At 42.1% G+C, this 17,376-nt stretch overlaps 2 protein-coding genes across 6 annotated transcripts in view; one reads left to right on the forward strand and one right to left on the reverse strand.

Annotated features, from left to right (window-relative positions):
• Positions 1–341: 341 nt before the first annotated feature.
• Positions 342–17,376, reverse strand: part of IFT57 (intraflagellar transport 57) — a 39,513-nt gene continuing 22,478 nt past the window's right edge. For 2 of the 5 annotated variants that reach the window (XM_005283598.5, XM_065574558.1), the window contains exons 5-11: positions 11,595–11,663; positions 10,915–11,037; positions 7,768–7,839; positions 6,993–7,124; positions 4,423–4,485; positions 2,022–2,088; positions 342–729 (exon numbers count right to left, since the gene is read on the reverse strand). In XM_005283598.5, coding sequence (XP_005283655.1) covers positions 551–729; positions 2,022–2,088; positions 4,423–4,485; positions 6,993–7,124; positions 7,768–7,839; positions 10,915–11,037; positions 11,595–11,663 — 705 coding nt within the window. In that variant the 3' untranslated portion in view covers positions 342–550. The other 3 variants (XM_042853549.2, XM_042853547.2, XM_005283599.5) reach the window with 3 other exon arrangements.
• On the forward strand, positions 14,562–16,726 carry LOC135976873 (uncharacterized). Its single transcript, XM_065574599.1, has 2 exons — positions 14,562–15,488; positions 16,102–16,726. Exons 1-2 carry the CDS (start codon positions 14,948–14,950, stop codon positions 16,602–16,604), a joined length of 1,044 nt encoding a protein of 347 aa, XP_065430671.1. The 5' UTR covers positions 14,562–14,947; the 3' UTR covers positions 16,605–16,726.

A 17,376-nucleotide genomic window follows, 5' to 3' on the forward strand; every position in this document is an offset into this window, starting at 1 on the left:
ACCCCCAATTGTGCCAAACAGGAAGGTTATTTTGTTCTATACATAAAATTCAAATAGGGGCTGGGAGGGGACCAAACAACTTACTTTCACTTACAGCCAGAATCAGATTTGACCCAGGTCTCTAGAAAGGGTAGCACTGTATTATTCCAATGTCAGCAATTAAATACTAATGTTAATCATATGTAAATGAGAATAAATAGCAGACATTTTAAATTCCTTTCAAGCCTTCCACAAGTAATTTTCTTTCACCACAGAATATCTAATCAAGGCTTGAAGATTATAGGCTGTGTCAATAGACTTTTATACTACTTAACATACTACAGTGCAGTAGAAGAGACAAGTTAGTTAATGAGAATTTATTAATGTATTTATAAAAGACTTGCAATAAGTTTGAAAGCCTTTAAGTCACAAAATTCAGCAGGGCTCCATTTATAGAGCCTAAAGTGCTATGTACACATCTGCAGCACCCTAAAATGCATGACAAGCATATTGTAAAAAAACAAGTTATAAAAAAAAATTTGTCTGAAGTACAAGTAAATTCCAAGCAACTTTAATAGGCACCTATTGTAGTTTCAGGAATCATAGTTGCATGCATATCTCTAGTCATATTTGATTTCTCCTTCAGCTTCGACTGGAGTAACGTGTGTTCCACTACACCAATCCTTATGTCCATCTGAACTGTTTCCTGCTTCAGTTTGGTTAAGGCCTGCTTAATTTTTACTAAAGGAGCTGTTACAAAAAAAAAAAAAAAAAAAAAAAAAGACAAAGACAAATAGTACATGTGTTAGTCTCCTGTACATGAAAAGCATTACTTTTCCAATAATTCACTCCCTTTGCTAACTGGAGAACGAACAAAAGGAGACACGATTCTACTGAGTCATCATTTTTAACACACAAGACATATTCAAAATAGAAATAAGTGGTGATAATTTTGCTGCCTCCTTGACATGTTGGATCTGATAATGTGCATAAAAATGAGAATAGGTTTTCCAATTTCATATTTTTTGCACAGCAATAACGCTCACCCCTCTACCTGAGGTGGTGTTCGGTGGAACAGGGAGCAACGAAGACACTGTCAACAGCTGGCAGTGGAAGATCTCAGCTAAGGCAGTGTTCCACAGATCCCATTCCTTTTCCTCCCACCCCCTTGCACCTCTGCAAAGCAGATGCTGCTTCTTCACCTCTCCACACCACTCTTTGTGGAGCAAGGCATCTGGGGACGGGCGGGGGGCAGGTTCCAGGCTCTGGAGTTTGTTCTACCCATCACCACTGTCACTGGGCAGGAAGGGTGGTATGAGGCCAGGTGATTAACTCTGTGTGGTGAGGGGAGGGTGTATACAGTTTGCTTCCAGGGTGAGATAGCTATTGCAGGTGGTTTATCGCAGTTAGGCATCAGTAATTAAATAAAGTTGCAGTCCCTGTGTTTAGGGTGTCTGTCTGATACTCTCCATGTCTGCATCACAATTCCTTTTACTTTTGAAATAGAGCAGGTTTATCAGCCAAAAGAGACTTTAAGACAGCAAAACATTTAGGCTTATATAACTTTTAGAATTAATTTAAAATAGAAACAGGACAACCATCACAAGTACTAAAATGAATTTTTCTACCAGCTATAGGTCCAATCCTGTGAACACTTGCCACCAAACATAATGCTTACTGCCATGAACAAACTGATAGTAGTAAGTGTTTGGAGCATCCGGCCCTACATCACCAGCAGTGGGTTAGTTATATAGTTATTCAAATTAGAGAGCCCATGAATTTTTTGAGATTTTTATGGTAAAATTCTCAAAAAAAAATTTTTTTGGAACCCAATGGGATTTAGACTCCTAAATGCCTAAGTCACTTTTGAAAGACTCCTACATCACTTAGGCGCTTTTGAAAATTTTCACTTATTTAGTAACTCATTCCTGCTTTTGTTTTATTTTTCATATACCAGATTATTTTTCCGTAATGTAGGCCTGAATGTGCACTTGTTTCTCAGGGAATGGGAGTTTTTTAACCTGAGGAAGGCATGTACGTACCTCCATCGGTCATACTGCTTCCCTTCTCTTCCATTTCCTGCTTTACTTTTTCTAACACTTCAGTAATCTGAAATTGAAGAAACTGATATTAAGTGTGCATTATTTTTGAACTTCAATTAAAAAAAAATCCTGAATAACTACATTAGTTTTACAAAAATGACTAATCTATGCTCAGCGCTGTAAATAGAGTAACAATATTTCTCAACACCAAATTACTAATCCCAAACTGGATTTTTAATGTGGGAAAAAAAGAACAACAATACAAGTCATGCTACATGAGTAACATTTTGGCAGTGGCCTGGGGTTGCTGTTTTGAAGGGTCTCTTATCATACAGTAATAACAATAAAAGTGATGCATTTCAGTAACTGATGGAAGACAAGAACCACTATTCTCTTAGAGAATGGTTGATGGAATAGCACTCCTGTCTACATTACAACAGATTAAGAATTGCGTTTTCTGAGCTAGAAAGTGGTTTGCCAGGTGATGGTAGTTACTACAAAAAACAGGTTGGTTAAGGAATCCAGAAGGATGGTACCAGAATAAAAAGATAGACAATAAAAGTTCCTGGGACGTGTACATAAAGTTCATTGGGATGTCTGTGTGTAGGAGTAAGAAAAACTTCAGCACTGACACTGTATATTGAAAGGTCTGCATGTACAGTAGTATTGTGTCTGTAGCATGGATTGTGAAAAGGCAGTGATCCCGTTCGCTAATAAAGCACTTTGACCATGACATGGAAATGAATGAGTTGGAACCAATAAGCCACATTTACCTCCCTATTTCAATATGTTCAGAGAGAGGAAAACATTTTCACTGCACACCTAGGGTGTATTGGTATGTCCCAATGGGCCATGTTCTGATCACAGCTATACCCATGAAAATCTATATAGCACCAAATATATCTGGCTTTACTCCAGATATGCATTAGCGTAGCTGAGATTAGAATCGTGTCCAATATCCACACACTCAGTCATGCATTATTCTTTATTAGTTGCACACTAATTACCAAAGCACAAAAACATTATAAAGACTTCAAGTTCATATGGTGTTCTGTTTTTAAAAATTACTTCTGCTTTTAGGACGGAGCAGTATTAAATGCAAGATTAAATATAATTGTACAAATTATTATTATTTTAAAACAGGCCTAATTCTGGAGAGGTCCTACACTCAGAAGACAGATTTGTACTATGAGAGAGACAAGGTGGGTGAGGTAATATTTTTTATTGGACCAACTTGTGTTAATGAAAGAAACACGCTTTCAAGCTCCACAGAGCTTTTAGCTCGAAAGCTTGTCTCTTTCACCAAGAAAAGCTGGACCAATACAAGATATTACCTCATCCACCTTGTGTCTCTAACATTTAAAAAAAAGCTTAATAAATGTTGTGATGATGGTTTCTAGTGTATTCTAGTAGTGTGATGAGATGAGGCTATAACAGAAGTTTAGTCTTCTAGTGGGTTAGGTTTTTTGTAACCTTAACCTAAATAGTAAGGGTTTCAGAGTAGCATCCGTGTTAGTCTGTATCCGCAAAAAGAACAGAGAACATGTTCTTTGTATGTATATATATCTTCTTACTATATGTTTCATTCTATGCATCTGATGAAATGGGCTGTAGCCCACAAAAGCTTATGCTCAAATAAATTTCTTAGTCTCTAAGGTGCCACAAAACTTCTCCTGTACTTTTTGCTAAATAGTAAAGTTAGTAAGGGAATGAACTTTTCATTAATTTTTTTTGATTTGGAGTGTTGAAACAAAAGCTTGACATTTGCAATCAAAACAAATTGATATTTTGAAACAAAACACTTGGTTTCAAAATATTGCTTCAGATAAACCAAAAAATGTCACTGAAATTGACATTTTCTATCAGAAAAATTCAACAAAATCAGGTCTTCCTACAAAAAACTTTGCATCAGAAATTTTTTGGCCCACTGTACCAAATGTTAACTTTTTAAATAAATATAAATAATAAAATTTAAGGTTCTCATATCTTCAAAGAACTTTACAAATATTAAATCCTCAATAGCCCTAATGAGGCAGGTAAAATCAATATTTTATTTTATATATTATTCTCCTTAGAGATGAGGAAAACTACAGGGGAAATGTTAAGTAGCTTGCCCACCTCACAGATAGAATCAGTAGCAGAGCTGGGATTAGAATTTCGGAATCTCTCTCTCAATTCTGAGCTCACAGTTCTAGACCACTTTCATGAAATGAACAAATTTCTAAACATTGATATGAAAAAGTACTTCATAAGAAAAAGTTTATTTCATAAAATGGTAAACCCCAATGTCAAATGACTGTGCACAGTGGACTACTTTAGAAGTTAGAAAACAATGCATGAAAGATTGGAGCTCTTTTCAGAATTAAGTCCAGAACACAAATTGTGTGAAAATATATTCTACCTCAGAAAGAGTTCTAGTCCTTTCCGTTACTCCTCCACTTCCCTGCTGGTATTTCTCTTTGGCCTGGAAGAGAGAACACTTTCTGTATTATTGACAAAACAGAAACATACCTACAGTAACTCTTCACTGAATGTTGTAGTTATATTCCTGAAAAATGTGACTTTAAGCAAAACGATGTTAAGCGAATCCAATTTCCACATAAGAATTAATGTAAATAGGGGGGGTTAGGTTCCAAGGAAATTTTTTTTTACCAGACAAAAGACTATTTGGAACCTAACCCATACATACACAGTATAAGTTTTAAAACAAACAATTTAATACGGATACACCACAATGATGATTGTGAAGCTTGGTTGAGGTGGTGGAGTCAGAGGGTGGAAGAGGTTGCGATATTTCCCAGGGAATGCCTTACTTCTAAATGATGAACTAGCAATTGGCTGAGCCCTCAATGGTTAGCTCATTGTTGTTAATGTAGCCTCACGCTCTACAAGGCAGTATGAATGGAGGGAGGTGAGACAGCATGGCAGACAGAGACACACAGTGTGTGTGAGAGAGAGAGAGAGAGAGAGAGAGAGATGTGCATTGCTCCTTTAAGTACGCTGACCCCACTCTAAGTACACTGCCTTGTTAAGTAGATCAGCAAGCTGAGACGGCAGCTGCTACCAGGAAACTCCCTCGGTCCTGAGCCCTGTCATGTGTCCCCCGTGCTCTATGGAAGATGGGGTAAGCGGGGGGCAGGAGCAGGGCTGAGGGGACACCCTGACTTTAGCCCCCCTTTCCTCCCCTTGCACAGCAAGCAGGAGGCTCCCGGGAACAGCTCCAAGGGAGAGGGCAGGAGAAGCACATGGCAGTGGGGGGAGGGACAGCTGAACTGCCGGCAATTGATAGCCTGCTGGGCGGCTGCCACACAGGGAACTTAGTGGAATGGGGAACTGATGCGGGGTTGCTGGTCCACCACCAGCTAGCTGCAACGGGCTGCTCTTCCCGCCAGCAGTGGACAAAGCAGGCAGCTGCCAAACAACGTTATAAAGGAGCATTGCACAACTTTAAACAAGCATGTTCCCTAATTGATCAGCAACATAACAATGAAACAATGTTAACCGGGACAACTAAGTGAGGAGTTACTGTACTGCATAGAGAATTTATTATAATACTTGCTCTTTTAGATCCCAATTCTGGAAATCCTCATTCATGCATGCAGTGCCAATGAAATCAATGGAGTGTGAGGAAGAGTTTGCAAGATCTGGCCCATATGTCTATCATTCAAGAATCTGAAAGCACCCCTTAACAAATGGTAATTAAAGATCACAACGCTCATGTGAAGGAAGTAAGTTTACAGAATCACAGAGAGTGCAAGTGCCTTACCCTAGACCACAGTGAGTTTGGTCAGAACTGGGATGGAACTCAGCAGTCCTGAACCCAGGTCCTCTTCCTCAAAAGAGGAAATGTAACGTGTCACCATTCTGGATTTAACTGCGCCTCTCTCACATCCATGTGCTGGATTCGGCCCCACAAGCAAGTTCACACAAAAGACCTGGGGGGAGGCAGGGGCGAGGAGGAGGAGCTCCCTCATAACTTTAAGCCCTGTGGTTAGGGTACTCACCTGGGATGTGGGAGACCCTCAGTTTGAGTCCCATCTCTGCCTGAGGGGGCAAAGGGGTTTTAACAGGTCTGACACCCTCTACCCTAGGTGAGTACCTTAACTATTGCACTATGGGATGTGTGGCTGTCTCTCCTGTTGAAGCTGTTGCTCTGGGTACAAATAATTAAAGAATCATTTGGGCTAGAGAAAGAGAGGGAGGACACATGACAGTGACAGCATAAGCATAATAATGACTCTGTAGCCTGGTGGTGAGAGTACTGACCTGGGATGTGGGACAGCCAGGGTCCAGTCCCCCTGCTCTAATCATTGATTGAAAGATTGAGAGCCCTCCACACCAGATTAGCCCAGAGCCCAGTGGTCAGAGCACTCACCTAAGAGTTGGCAGATGCCTGTTTAAATCCCTTCTCCCCCCTCAGATGGAGGGAGGGGGACTTGAACGGGGGGGAGGGGTGTCTCCCACATCCTAGGTGAGTACCCTAACCACTGAGCTAAAATTTATAAGGGAAGTTCTAGTCCCCCCCCGGGCTTCTTGATAAAATGGCACAGGTGCCTAATTCCAGAAGAGGGAGAATCATTAGGCACCTAGCTGTAACTTGGATTTGGGTGCCTATATTTATATGATGGGTAGGGCTTAGCACACATCGGCATCTACCATTAGTTAACTCAGGCAGCTTTCTGTTTAGTATACTAGCATTTATGATTCACAGTCTAAGATGCCCCTTTTCCCCCCAGTCTTTGCATAGGAACTCAGGCTTTGTTATCACAGCGATTTTCTAGGTGTCTAAAAGTTAGATGTGATGCTCAGAGTCACCACATTCAACTCCTTTTGTGCGTCCAGGCCTTTGTCTTCTACCTACAGTAAGAGGGAGAAAGTAGATGTGGACTCTGCAGGCTGCACTGGATCCTTGGGCCATACTGTAGTCAACTCAGCCCTACAAAAAGCAAAAGCAATGGATCAGTCCATTACCTCACTCAGCTGGGCTTGTGCTGTACGATATTCCTGAACCAAATGCTCCAACTGATTGTTGAGGTACTTTTCCCGACTGTTCACCTTTTCGAGGGTCCTACTGATTTCATTATGAAGTTTGTCAAGGTAACCCTAGAAAATGATATTTTGTGGGTAAGATTATACTTTATATGTAATGTATGAACACTGTTAAAACGCCTCTAATTCAGAAAGGATATTGAATCATAGGAGTCTGAGATGGAAAAGAATTATTAGGACACTTGGCCTATGGCTAATGCAGGACTGCACCTATGATAATGTTTTCTAGTGTTTGTAACTAATTTGAATTTAAACTAGATTCAATTTTCTCAAGAAATGGTGCTTCTACCATTTCCCCGAAGATTATTCCAGTCTAATAAGTCTCATGGTCAGAAAGTTATTTTGATTACAGTATTTAGCTACGTTTTCCTTTTTAAAATTCCCTCTGATTATTAAGAAGTACCCTTCACAGTCTTTAATAATTCCTCTCCATTTTCAGGATGTACACACTTCAAATACTTGTAGTCCACTATGTCCCCCATTACTTATTCTTGGACAAATTATACAACTTTATTTTTTCCAATAATTTGTCCTTTGTCAATCCCACCAGCCCTCAATCATATTTGTTGCATTTCTCCATAGTGCTGTAAAACAATCCCAAGAAAACTGAATCAAACAATTAATATATATCTAATCAAAGAAGTCAGTTAAAAAATGCTGAGAGAACAGTAGAGTACTCTGCATGTACGAGACATACCCTAGTCTCTTTTAAAGCAGATTCGATTCCATCTTTGTGCTGATGCATTTGATCTACGTGGATTCTCCAATCCTAAAAGTACATCAGAAAGATATTATAAATTCAGATAGCAGCATAAGCATGAAAGAGCTACAGAGGCTTGTATGCGACTCAAAGCTATTGTCCTACCTGCCCATATCCATTGAGTACTGTTGCTGTGTTAAGTTACACAGCTGCCATGTTCCATCCCTTCAGGCAGCTGCTTTATGGTGAAGTAATTTATCAGACTCCTAAATGTCACACTGTGACATTCATGTCCAAAACCAAATACTGAACATGTCTGAGGCCATCCTCTCTGGAGTGTATCTGATCTTCAAAGTACTTCTGCTAGAAAACATTGTGATGGAGCCTTCCAGGCACAAATATTGAGACTACTGATTACAACGCCATTAGCTCTGCTAGGTCTCAGGCAGAGAAAGAGAGCATAGCTAAAATGTCAAAAGACCTGCCAATGTTCAAATTGTCAGATCTTCCCTTTCCAATTCACCTCCAGAGTCATCAGGAGGAGAGAGGAAGGACATGAAAAAGCAAGACTACCTGACCCCCTTCTCTGTGAGGGCAGGGGAAAGAAAGGAGGGAAGAAAAACGTACCTCCAGCTGCTAGATGACAGCAAACATACATAAACTACATATAGATTTGAGAAAAATACCTTCTAAAATATTACTCCATTTTCTAAAATCTGCACATAAACCATGGCTCAATCCTGCAAAACACTTTAAGCATGAGTAGCCACACTGACTTCAATGAGAATACACATGTGCTTCAGTGTTTTGCTGGGTTGGTGCCTATATGACATGAGACAGAAGCACAGATCACAGCTCCAGCAGTTGTTAAATCTCAGAGGCTTATTGCCTACAATCTTGCTCATGTCCAACACAATCTGTTCAGAAATTTGGAAAGGCTGCAAAAAGAAAAGATGAAATTTACACTGGCAGGTAGAAGAGGCTTAAAGTTTGGCAGTAGGTCACATGTGTCCTTTTTTTGGTCTGGTGAAAATTAGTTGTGATGTCAAATTTACAGGATTGGGTTGTTTAAAAAAAAAAGAAAGAAAGAAAAAAGTATGTTGGATTTGCATACACTAACTCCTCACTTAAAGTTGTATTTATGTTCCTGAAAAATGCGACTTTATGCACAACGATGTTAAGCGAATCCAATTTCCCCATAAGAATTAATGTAAAAGGGGGAGGGAGGGAAGGGTTATGTTCCAGGGACATTTTTTTCACCAGACAAAAAGACATTATATACATATACAGTATAAGTTTTAAACAATTTTAAACAAACCGTTTTATATTGTACACAGCAATGAATGATTGTGAAGCTTGGTTGAGGTGGTGGAGTAAGAGGGTGGAATATTTCCCAGGGAATGCCTTGCTGCTAAATGATGAACTAGCACTTGGCCGAGCCCTCAGGGGTTAATACCCTGTTGTTAATGTAGCCTCATACTCTACAAGGCAGCATGGACTGAGGCAGGAGGGAGGAAACACAACAGATGCAGGGCAGTAGCTACAAACACTTCCCGGCAAAAACTGAACATGATGAGCCCACACTATCTAGCTGGAGCGCATCACTCCCTCCTCCTAACAGCACATGCATGGCTGCACAGGTGTGACTTTCCCAAGTGCTGGGACTGCATGCATGAGTGAAAGAGAGAGAGACGTGCACTGCCCCTTTACGGACGCTGACCCCACTTCAAGTTTGTTGCCCTTTTAAGCAGATCAGCCAGTTCAGACAGGAAGCAACAGCTTCCAGCAAGCTCCCTCCCTTCTGTCCCTGAGCCCTTCCCCCTCCTCTGCTTTGTGGAGAGGGAGTACGGGGGTGGTGGTGGTGGGGGGGGGGGAGAACAGGCAGGAGCAGGGGGACATCCTGATATCAGCACCCCTCTTCCCTCCTCCCCCAGCAAGCAAGAAGCTCTCAGGAGCAAAGCTTCAAGGCACAGGGCAGGGGCAGGACAGCAGTAGGGGGAGGGCCACCTGAACTGCTGCTGGGCAGCTGCCAAGCCACATACCTTACAGGGAATTTAGGGGAGCTGATGGGGGGGGGGGGGGAGGCTGCCTGGCCCCCTCTCGGTCTAATCCCAAGGAGGGGCTGCTCTTCCAGAGAAACCTGCAAGCAGTGAACAAAGCAGGCAGCTGCCAAACGACTTATACGGGAGCATTGCGCAACTTTAAACGAGCTTGTTTCCTAATAGATCAGCAACGTAACAACATTCACCAGGACAACATTAAGTGAGGAGTTACTGTACTATTTATTTTATAACATGCTTTGTTAATAATCTGCCAATCTTCCATTGGTTCTGAGTGTGTATGCATAATTTAGGAACCTCTAGAGAGTATGAAGTGTAATGCTATTCTTTATACTGAGTGGGAGAGGCCAGAGAGGAAAGGAGACCTGCCTCCAGTTAGGGAAGCTCTCAGACCACTAAAGCATAGACACTGGGACAATGAATCCTCTTTCTCCTGTATTTAACATGGGAGATAGTGCTCTGGGTTGGGAATGAGCAGATCATGCATTGTAGTCTAGACTCTTGCACTGACTGGCTTTAAAATTCTACACTTCACAGCTCACATTTAGCAAAGCTTCATTCCCCTACAGTAAGAGACAGATACCATGCTCCCCCTTGGCCATTTAATAAACGGGCTGAGGACCAGACAGAGGTGGCCCAAACTTAGAAAAGTTTGTAGCAGAGCTAGAACTAGAATCTACGCCTCTCATGTGGCTGACACAAAAGTACCATCCAACAGTAATCCATGTGTTTGCTGTATTTCTGTAATTGTCCCAATAAAACCTTTTATTAGAAGCCAAATTAAAGGTTCAACCTGAAAAGTGTTTTCCATGTTTTAAAAAGTTTCCACTGGAATTCAAATATACATTAGCAAATGACTGAAATGCTCTGATATCAGTACAGTAGAAATTACTGTAAAATATTAGAAAAACATTAATATAAATAAGTCTCTCTCAGATCTCTTGCAGGGGACAGCAAGTTACTGGTAGTTTTGGAACATCTCACTGTAAACTATTCAGTGTTGTTTAAAGACTGGGATATATAAAAATGGCAGATATTCACTATAAACTGCTTATTCAATTCGTTTATACCATAGCATACACACCTTATTGTCAGTTCTGATTGTAACTTTCAGTTGTGGAAGAACACGTTCCACTTCCAGGTTCCACTCTGCTGCATCTGTTGTGGACTCTAAAATCTCTTCTTGTTTTGTGGATTCATTCATATCCTAAACAAACATTTCAAGGTTTCTAAATTTCAAAAGAAAACAATTGCTAGGTGATAAAGTTACAATGGCTTAAGGCATTCAGAACAGGGAGAAATATTCATGCTTAGGAAAATTTACAACAATTTGATTTATATTATTTCATGATTTATTGTTGTTTCTTTGTACCTTTAAGTACTAGGATTTAAAACATCTTATCTGATTTTATTAAGTATTAAAATGAATGAATAATGTATTACTAGTAAGATAACAGACATGAAACTATTTTGGATCCAATTAAAAAAATATGTACAGAGAAACAAGGTGCTATTTAAGTTCTTGGAAGTTGATTCTTCAAGATTCGTGTAACTGTGAGAGATTCTGAAGTTTAGAAACCTGATGTATTTGAGTCTTTTAAAATAAGCTGGTCCTCTATAGTTAGTATGTTTTTGATATTTAGACTATATTAATATTGACAAAAATCAAGTGACAGCTTATACTCATAACAAATTGTAAAACCAAAGTAAGTAAGTTATGGTTTAAGATGTAAATTATCAGGGTGCTAATAGGTAATAACTTACTGATCTATAGGTTTGTGCCTTTAGAACATTCAGATCAATAAAGTTCTCTTCATTGTCTGTCTCTTCTTCCTTAAAAGAAAAGTTGCAAAACATTTCATTAGTAAATACTGCATTATTTTTCTTCAAATACCTCAGCTTTTCCTGAACTAAAGCAGAACAAATAATATTTTTCAAGTTTTTGTAAAATAACATGTAGTTTTTGAAAGCACAGCTTGTGTTTATTGAAATTCATGAGGACATGCAGCATCTTTGGGTAGCATGTTTCTTTTACAGAAGTTAGATTTAAGATGGGATTTTAAAGGGAAAATAAGGGAGCTAGGTGTCCAGTTCTCAAGACTCTTGAAAAATCACAGCCTTAATTCATTTGTCAAATGGAAGTTACATTCCATTCAGCACAACAAGTGACATAGTATATTACATTAACACATACAAGGCAGATCTACTCCAAGGATCAGATTAGTATTGGTGTAAATGACTAAATCTATACTTCACACCAGTGCAAAATTTGGTCCTTGGGCACAATCCAGTTACCTTTAAGCTCTGCCAGGCACGGATGGTTTTTTGACATGTATTTGTACAGCATGTAACACAGTGAGGGTCTGGTCTGTGACTGAACACTACCAGAATATAAATCAGGGGTAGGCAACCTATGGCACGTGTGCCGAAGGCGGCACACGAGCTGATTTTCAGTGGCATTCACACTGCCTGGGTCCTGGCCACCGATCTGGGGGGGGGGAGGGGAGGGGGGCTCTGCATTTTAATTTAATTTTAAGTGAAGCTTCTTAAACATTTTAAAACCCTTATTTACTTTACATACAACAATAGTTTAGGTATATATTATAGACTTCTAGAAAGAGACCTTCTAAAAATGTTAAAATGTATTACTGGCACGCAAGTTAAAAGTTAAAGTATATTGGATTGGAATTAAATCATTACATTAATACAACAAATATTCCTTATAATTCCAAAAAGGAATCTAAGGAGGTGGTTTTCCATTGGCTAAAAACCCCAACTAAAGAGTTTTACCATTGGCAATGAAATCAAAATGTAGAACTGGCTGAATATTTTATAACTGAAACCAAATTCTTGATTAAAGTCTTCTAAACCACAACCTCAAAGTCAAATATAAGATTCCTCCTTAGATTTCAACTGTGTGGTTGTCCTCGCCCCAACACAGATCACACAGCCTCAACAAAATACGCTAGTGAGTGAAAGTCTGACAATTCTTGACAGTTTACAGCTGACAGCTTAAGTTTCTTAGGTTTCTCAGATGCAGAAATATTGGAACGGCCTTCCAAGGGAAACGGTGGGGGCGACGGACCTGTCTGGTTTTAAGATTAAGTTAGATAAGTTTATGGAGGGAATGGTTTAATGGTAAAACATAGTAGCCAAGGAATACCAAGCAATGGTAGGTAAATAGTATAATGGCTAACAGGGGTCAGGCTAGAGACTCTTGCCTACATGCTCGGGGTCTTACTGATCGCCATATTTGGGGTCGGGAAGGAATTTTCCTCCAGGGTAGATTGGCTGAGCCTCTGGAGGTTTTTCGCCTTCCTCCGCAGCATGGGGCAGGGATCACTAGCAGGAGGGTCTCTGCCGATTGAAGTCACTAAAACACAGGATTGGGGACTTCAACGGCAGAGTCCAGGGAAGGGGTAGGGACGGTTTTGTGGCCTGCAGCATGCAGGGGGTTAGACCAGATGATCATAATGGTCCCTTCTGACCTTAAAGTCTATGAGAACACACTTTCACCGAACACCTAGGAGGCTAAGTTTAGGATTGTTTAAAATCTGGGGAACTTTTTTCTTGTGCCTTCCCTTTTATGGGTACTCACTCATACACACATGCACCTATACAACCACACTTTCCCACCCTAAAATTAAAGAATATAAGGCTGGGATGTCTCCCAGCTAATAAAAACAAAAGAAAAAAGAAAAATGTGATACGCAAGATAACGGGTTTGCAAACCCTTCAACTATTGCAGTCCTCTAGACTCTTCTGCCATAGGAGCTTGGATTGCAGTCAAAGAGCCAGATGACGTTACTAACACAGCACTTCTCACTAACTGGACCTTGTCGGGGGCAGGGAGACCGGTCAAAAGGCTTACATAGCACATTAGTCAATGTCTTGACTTCCTCTCCCTAGACTGCCTGGCCTTAGGTCTCAGGAACATAAGTCTTCCCTCAGGTGGTTTGCTGTCCCAACAGGGGAGGCTTCTTTACTTTGCCCTTAATTCTTTTGGCTTGTGAATTGCGCTTACTCAGTCTGGCCACACCTCCCTCCAATGCCTTTCAACAAATCAGGTGCCAGGCTAACATGTTTGAGTTAGGTCATGTTTAGCTAGCATCATATTTGGGAAAAGTACTGTTTAAGCCAGGAATTAAAAAAAATATTCAGTGTTTGCATGCCACAGAGACTGCATATCCATGACACCCAGAAAATCAAAAACACAAAATGGAGGCCACTTTTGAAGATGCTGACATGACCTCATCCAGATGAAAAGATCCTGTGATGAGGTCATGCCACCAGTTTATGGAAAATTAGACTCAAGTCCTATAAAAATATCTGAGTGAAAAAGACCTTTAGCAAACCAATCAACATCCATCGATCAGCAGAAATTAAATACACATTTGTACATCTTAAGTCCAGGTGTCATAATTTTTTGGTTAACAATGCAGCCTACAATAATCTTTATATTTAGGAATTAGGCAATAGGAATTTTACAGATTAACAGAAAAAGAAACACCAAAGCAAATAAGTGTAGAACCCATTTACAACAGAAATAATTAAATTGTATAAGGTCTACCTCTGTATACACTGTTTTTCTTACAGGAGTACTAATAATAATTCACGTCTGTGGAAAGACGTCCTTTGGAATTGGATTGGACTCAGGTTGCAAATGCTTCATTCAGGAAACATATCTTGTGCCGCAATTTTCGTTTAGGTTTCTAGACTATTGTGTAAATAAGGCCTGGTCTACACTACGGGTTTAGGTTGACTTTAGCGGCGTTAAACCGAATTAAGCCTGGACACGTCCACACAACGAAGCCCTTTCTTTCGACTTAAAGGGTCCTTTAAACCGGTTTCTTTACACCACCTCTGACGAGGGGATTAGCGATAAAACCGGTCTTTGCGGGTCGGAATTGGGGTAGTGTGGACGGAATTCGACGTTATTGGCCTCCGGGAGCTATCCCACAGTGCTTCATTGTGACCGCTCTGGACAGCGCTCTCAACTCAGATGCACTGACCAGGTAGACAGGAAAAGACCCGCGAAGGTTTGAATTTCATTTCCTGTTTGCCCAGCGTGGAGAGCACAGGTGACCCCGCAGAGCTCATCAGCACAGGTAACCGTGATGGAGTCCTCCCAGGATCGCAAAAGAGCTCCAGCATGGACCGAACGGGAGGTACGAGATCTGCTCGCCATATGGGGAGATGAAGCAGTGATAGCTGAACTCCGTAGCAGTAAAAGAAATGGAAAAGTATTAGAAAAGATCTCCAAGGCCATGAAGGACCGAGGCCATAACAGGGACACACAGCAGTGCCGCGTGAAAATTAAGGAGCTACGGCAAGCTTACCACAAAGCCAGAGAAGCAAACGGAAGGTCCGGGGCAGAGCCGCAAACTTGCCGCTACTACGCGGAGCTGCATGCGATCCTAGGGGGTGCAGCCACCACTACCCCAACCGTGTGCTATGACTCTCTCACTGGAGAAACACACAGGGAAGACGGTTCAGGGAACGAGGAAGATGACGATGGAGGTACTGTAGGTAGCTCACAGCAGCAAGGAAGCGGAGAAACCGGTTTCCCCAACAGCCAGGATATGTTTGTGACCCTGGACCTGGAACCAGTAACCCCCGAACTCACCCAAGACCCTCAGGGCACACAGGAGACCTCTGGTGAGTGTAACTTTGTAACTATTTGTAAACATTACAAAAAAAAAGCAAGCGTGTTTAATGATTACTTTGCCCTGGCAATCGCGGCCAGTACATCTACTGGAAAAGTCTGTTAACGTGTATGGGGATGGAGCGGAAATCCTCCAGGGACATCTCCAGAAAGCTCTCCTGGTTGAAATGGGGTGATTTTATTAAGGGGACATTCAGAGGCGCCCGTTCCTGCTCTTCTGACCAGAAATGTTCCCCGCTGTTAACCACGCGGTGGGGGGAGGGGTGAAGTGATCATCCCAGAGAATCGTGTGTGTGTGTGGGGGGGGGGGGGGGGGGGGGGGGGGAGGGTTACTTGTGTTTGTGCCGCATGTTAACCGGGAAACCGCAGCCCCCTCCTTTTACATTGAAACCCCATTTTAAATGGACAACCCAATTCATCCTTGATATGGGAAATGCGCTGCTGTTTGCAACCTTTCCCGCATGTTAAGAAGGTTAAAAAAGCCAAAACACTGTGGCCTACGATGGCTGCCTGCAAGCCGAAATATGCGACCTTGTAATGAAAGAGTGTACCCATTGTTCTCTAAAATGTGTCTTTTTTAACCACCTCTCCCTTCTCCTCCGCCAGCTGCAAATGTTTCTCCTTCGCAGAGGCTCGTGAACATTAGAAAGAGAAAACGTAGGACGAGGGACGAGATGTTCACGGAGCTCCAGATGTCTGCCCAGGCTGATAGAGCACAGCAGAATGCGTGGAGGCAGTCAATGACGGAGATGAGAAAAGCCCAATATGAACGAGAGGAGAGGTGGCGGGCTGAATCGCGGGAAGAACAGAGCAAGTGGCGGGCTGAAGACGATAGGTGGCGTCAGCTTGCAGACAGACGGCAAGAGGCAATGCTCCGTCTGCTGGAGCATCAAACTGATATGCTCGAGCGTATGGTTGAGTTGCAGGAAAGGCAGCAGGAGCAGAGACCGCCGCTACAGCCCCTGTGTAACCAACAGCCCTCCTCCCCAAGTTCCATAGCCTCCTCACCCAGACGCCCAAGAACACGGTGGGGGGGCCTCCGTCCACCCAGTCACTCCACCCCAGATGATCGCCCAAGCATCAGAAGGCTGGCCTTCAATAAGAGTTAAAGTTTTAAAATGCAGTGTGTCCTTTTCCATCCCTCCTCCCCCACCCATCCCAGGCTACCTTGGCAATTATCCCCCTACCTCTGTAAGGAACTAATAAAGAATGCATGAATGTTAAAAAAAAATGACTTTATTGCCTCTGCAAGCGGGAGGGGAGGGTGGGGTGGGGTGGTTGGTTTACAGGGAAGTAGAGTGAACCGGGTCGGGGGGGGGGGGGGTTTGGAGGGTTCATCAAGGAGAAACAAACTGAAGTTTCACACAGTAGCCTGGCCAGTCACAAAACTCGTTTTCAAAGCTTCTCTGATGCGCACCGCGCCCTGCTGTGCTCCTATAACCGCCCTGGTGTCTGGCTGCGCGTAATCAGCGGCCAGGCGAGTTGCCTCAACCTCCCACCCCGCCATAAAGGTCTCCCCCTTACTCTCACAGATATTGTGGAGCGCACAGCAAGTAGCAATAACAATGGGGATATTCTTTTCGCTGAGGTCTGAGCGAGTCAGTAAGCTGCGCCAGCGCGCTTTTAAACGTCCAAATGCACATTCCACCACCATTCGGCACTTGCTCAGCCTATAGTTGAACAGGTCCTGACTCCTGTCCAGGCTGCCTGTGTACGGCTTCATGAGCCATGGCATTAAGGGGTAGGCTGGGTCCCCAAGGATCACGATAGGCATTTCAACATCCCCAATGGTCACTTTCTGGTCCGGGAAGAAAGTCCCTTCCTCCAGCTTTCGAAACAGAGCAGAGTTCCTGAAGACGCGAGCATCATGTACCTTTCCCG

The sequence above is a fragment of the Chrysemys picta genome, chromosome 1, assembly GCF_011386835.1.
Source record: "Chrysemys picta bellii isolate R12L10 chromosome 1, ASM1138683v2, whole genome shotgun sequence".
Taxonomy (NCBI): domain Eukaryota; kingdom Metazoa; phylum Chordata; order Testudines; family Emydidae; genus Chrysemys; species Chrysemys picta.

What these genes read in the sequence shown, in the direction of transcription:
- LOC135976873 (XM_065574599.1), top strand. Translation starts at nt 14,948, where the DNA reads ATGGAGTCCTCCCAGGATCGCAAAAGAGCTCCAGCATGGACCGAACGG. An exon ending in GGGCACACAGGAGACCTCTG is followed by an intron (nt 15,489 to 16,101) that starts GTGAGTGTAACT and finishes CTCCTCCGCCAG; the next exon opens with CTGCAAATGTTTCTCCTTCG.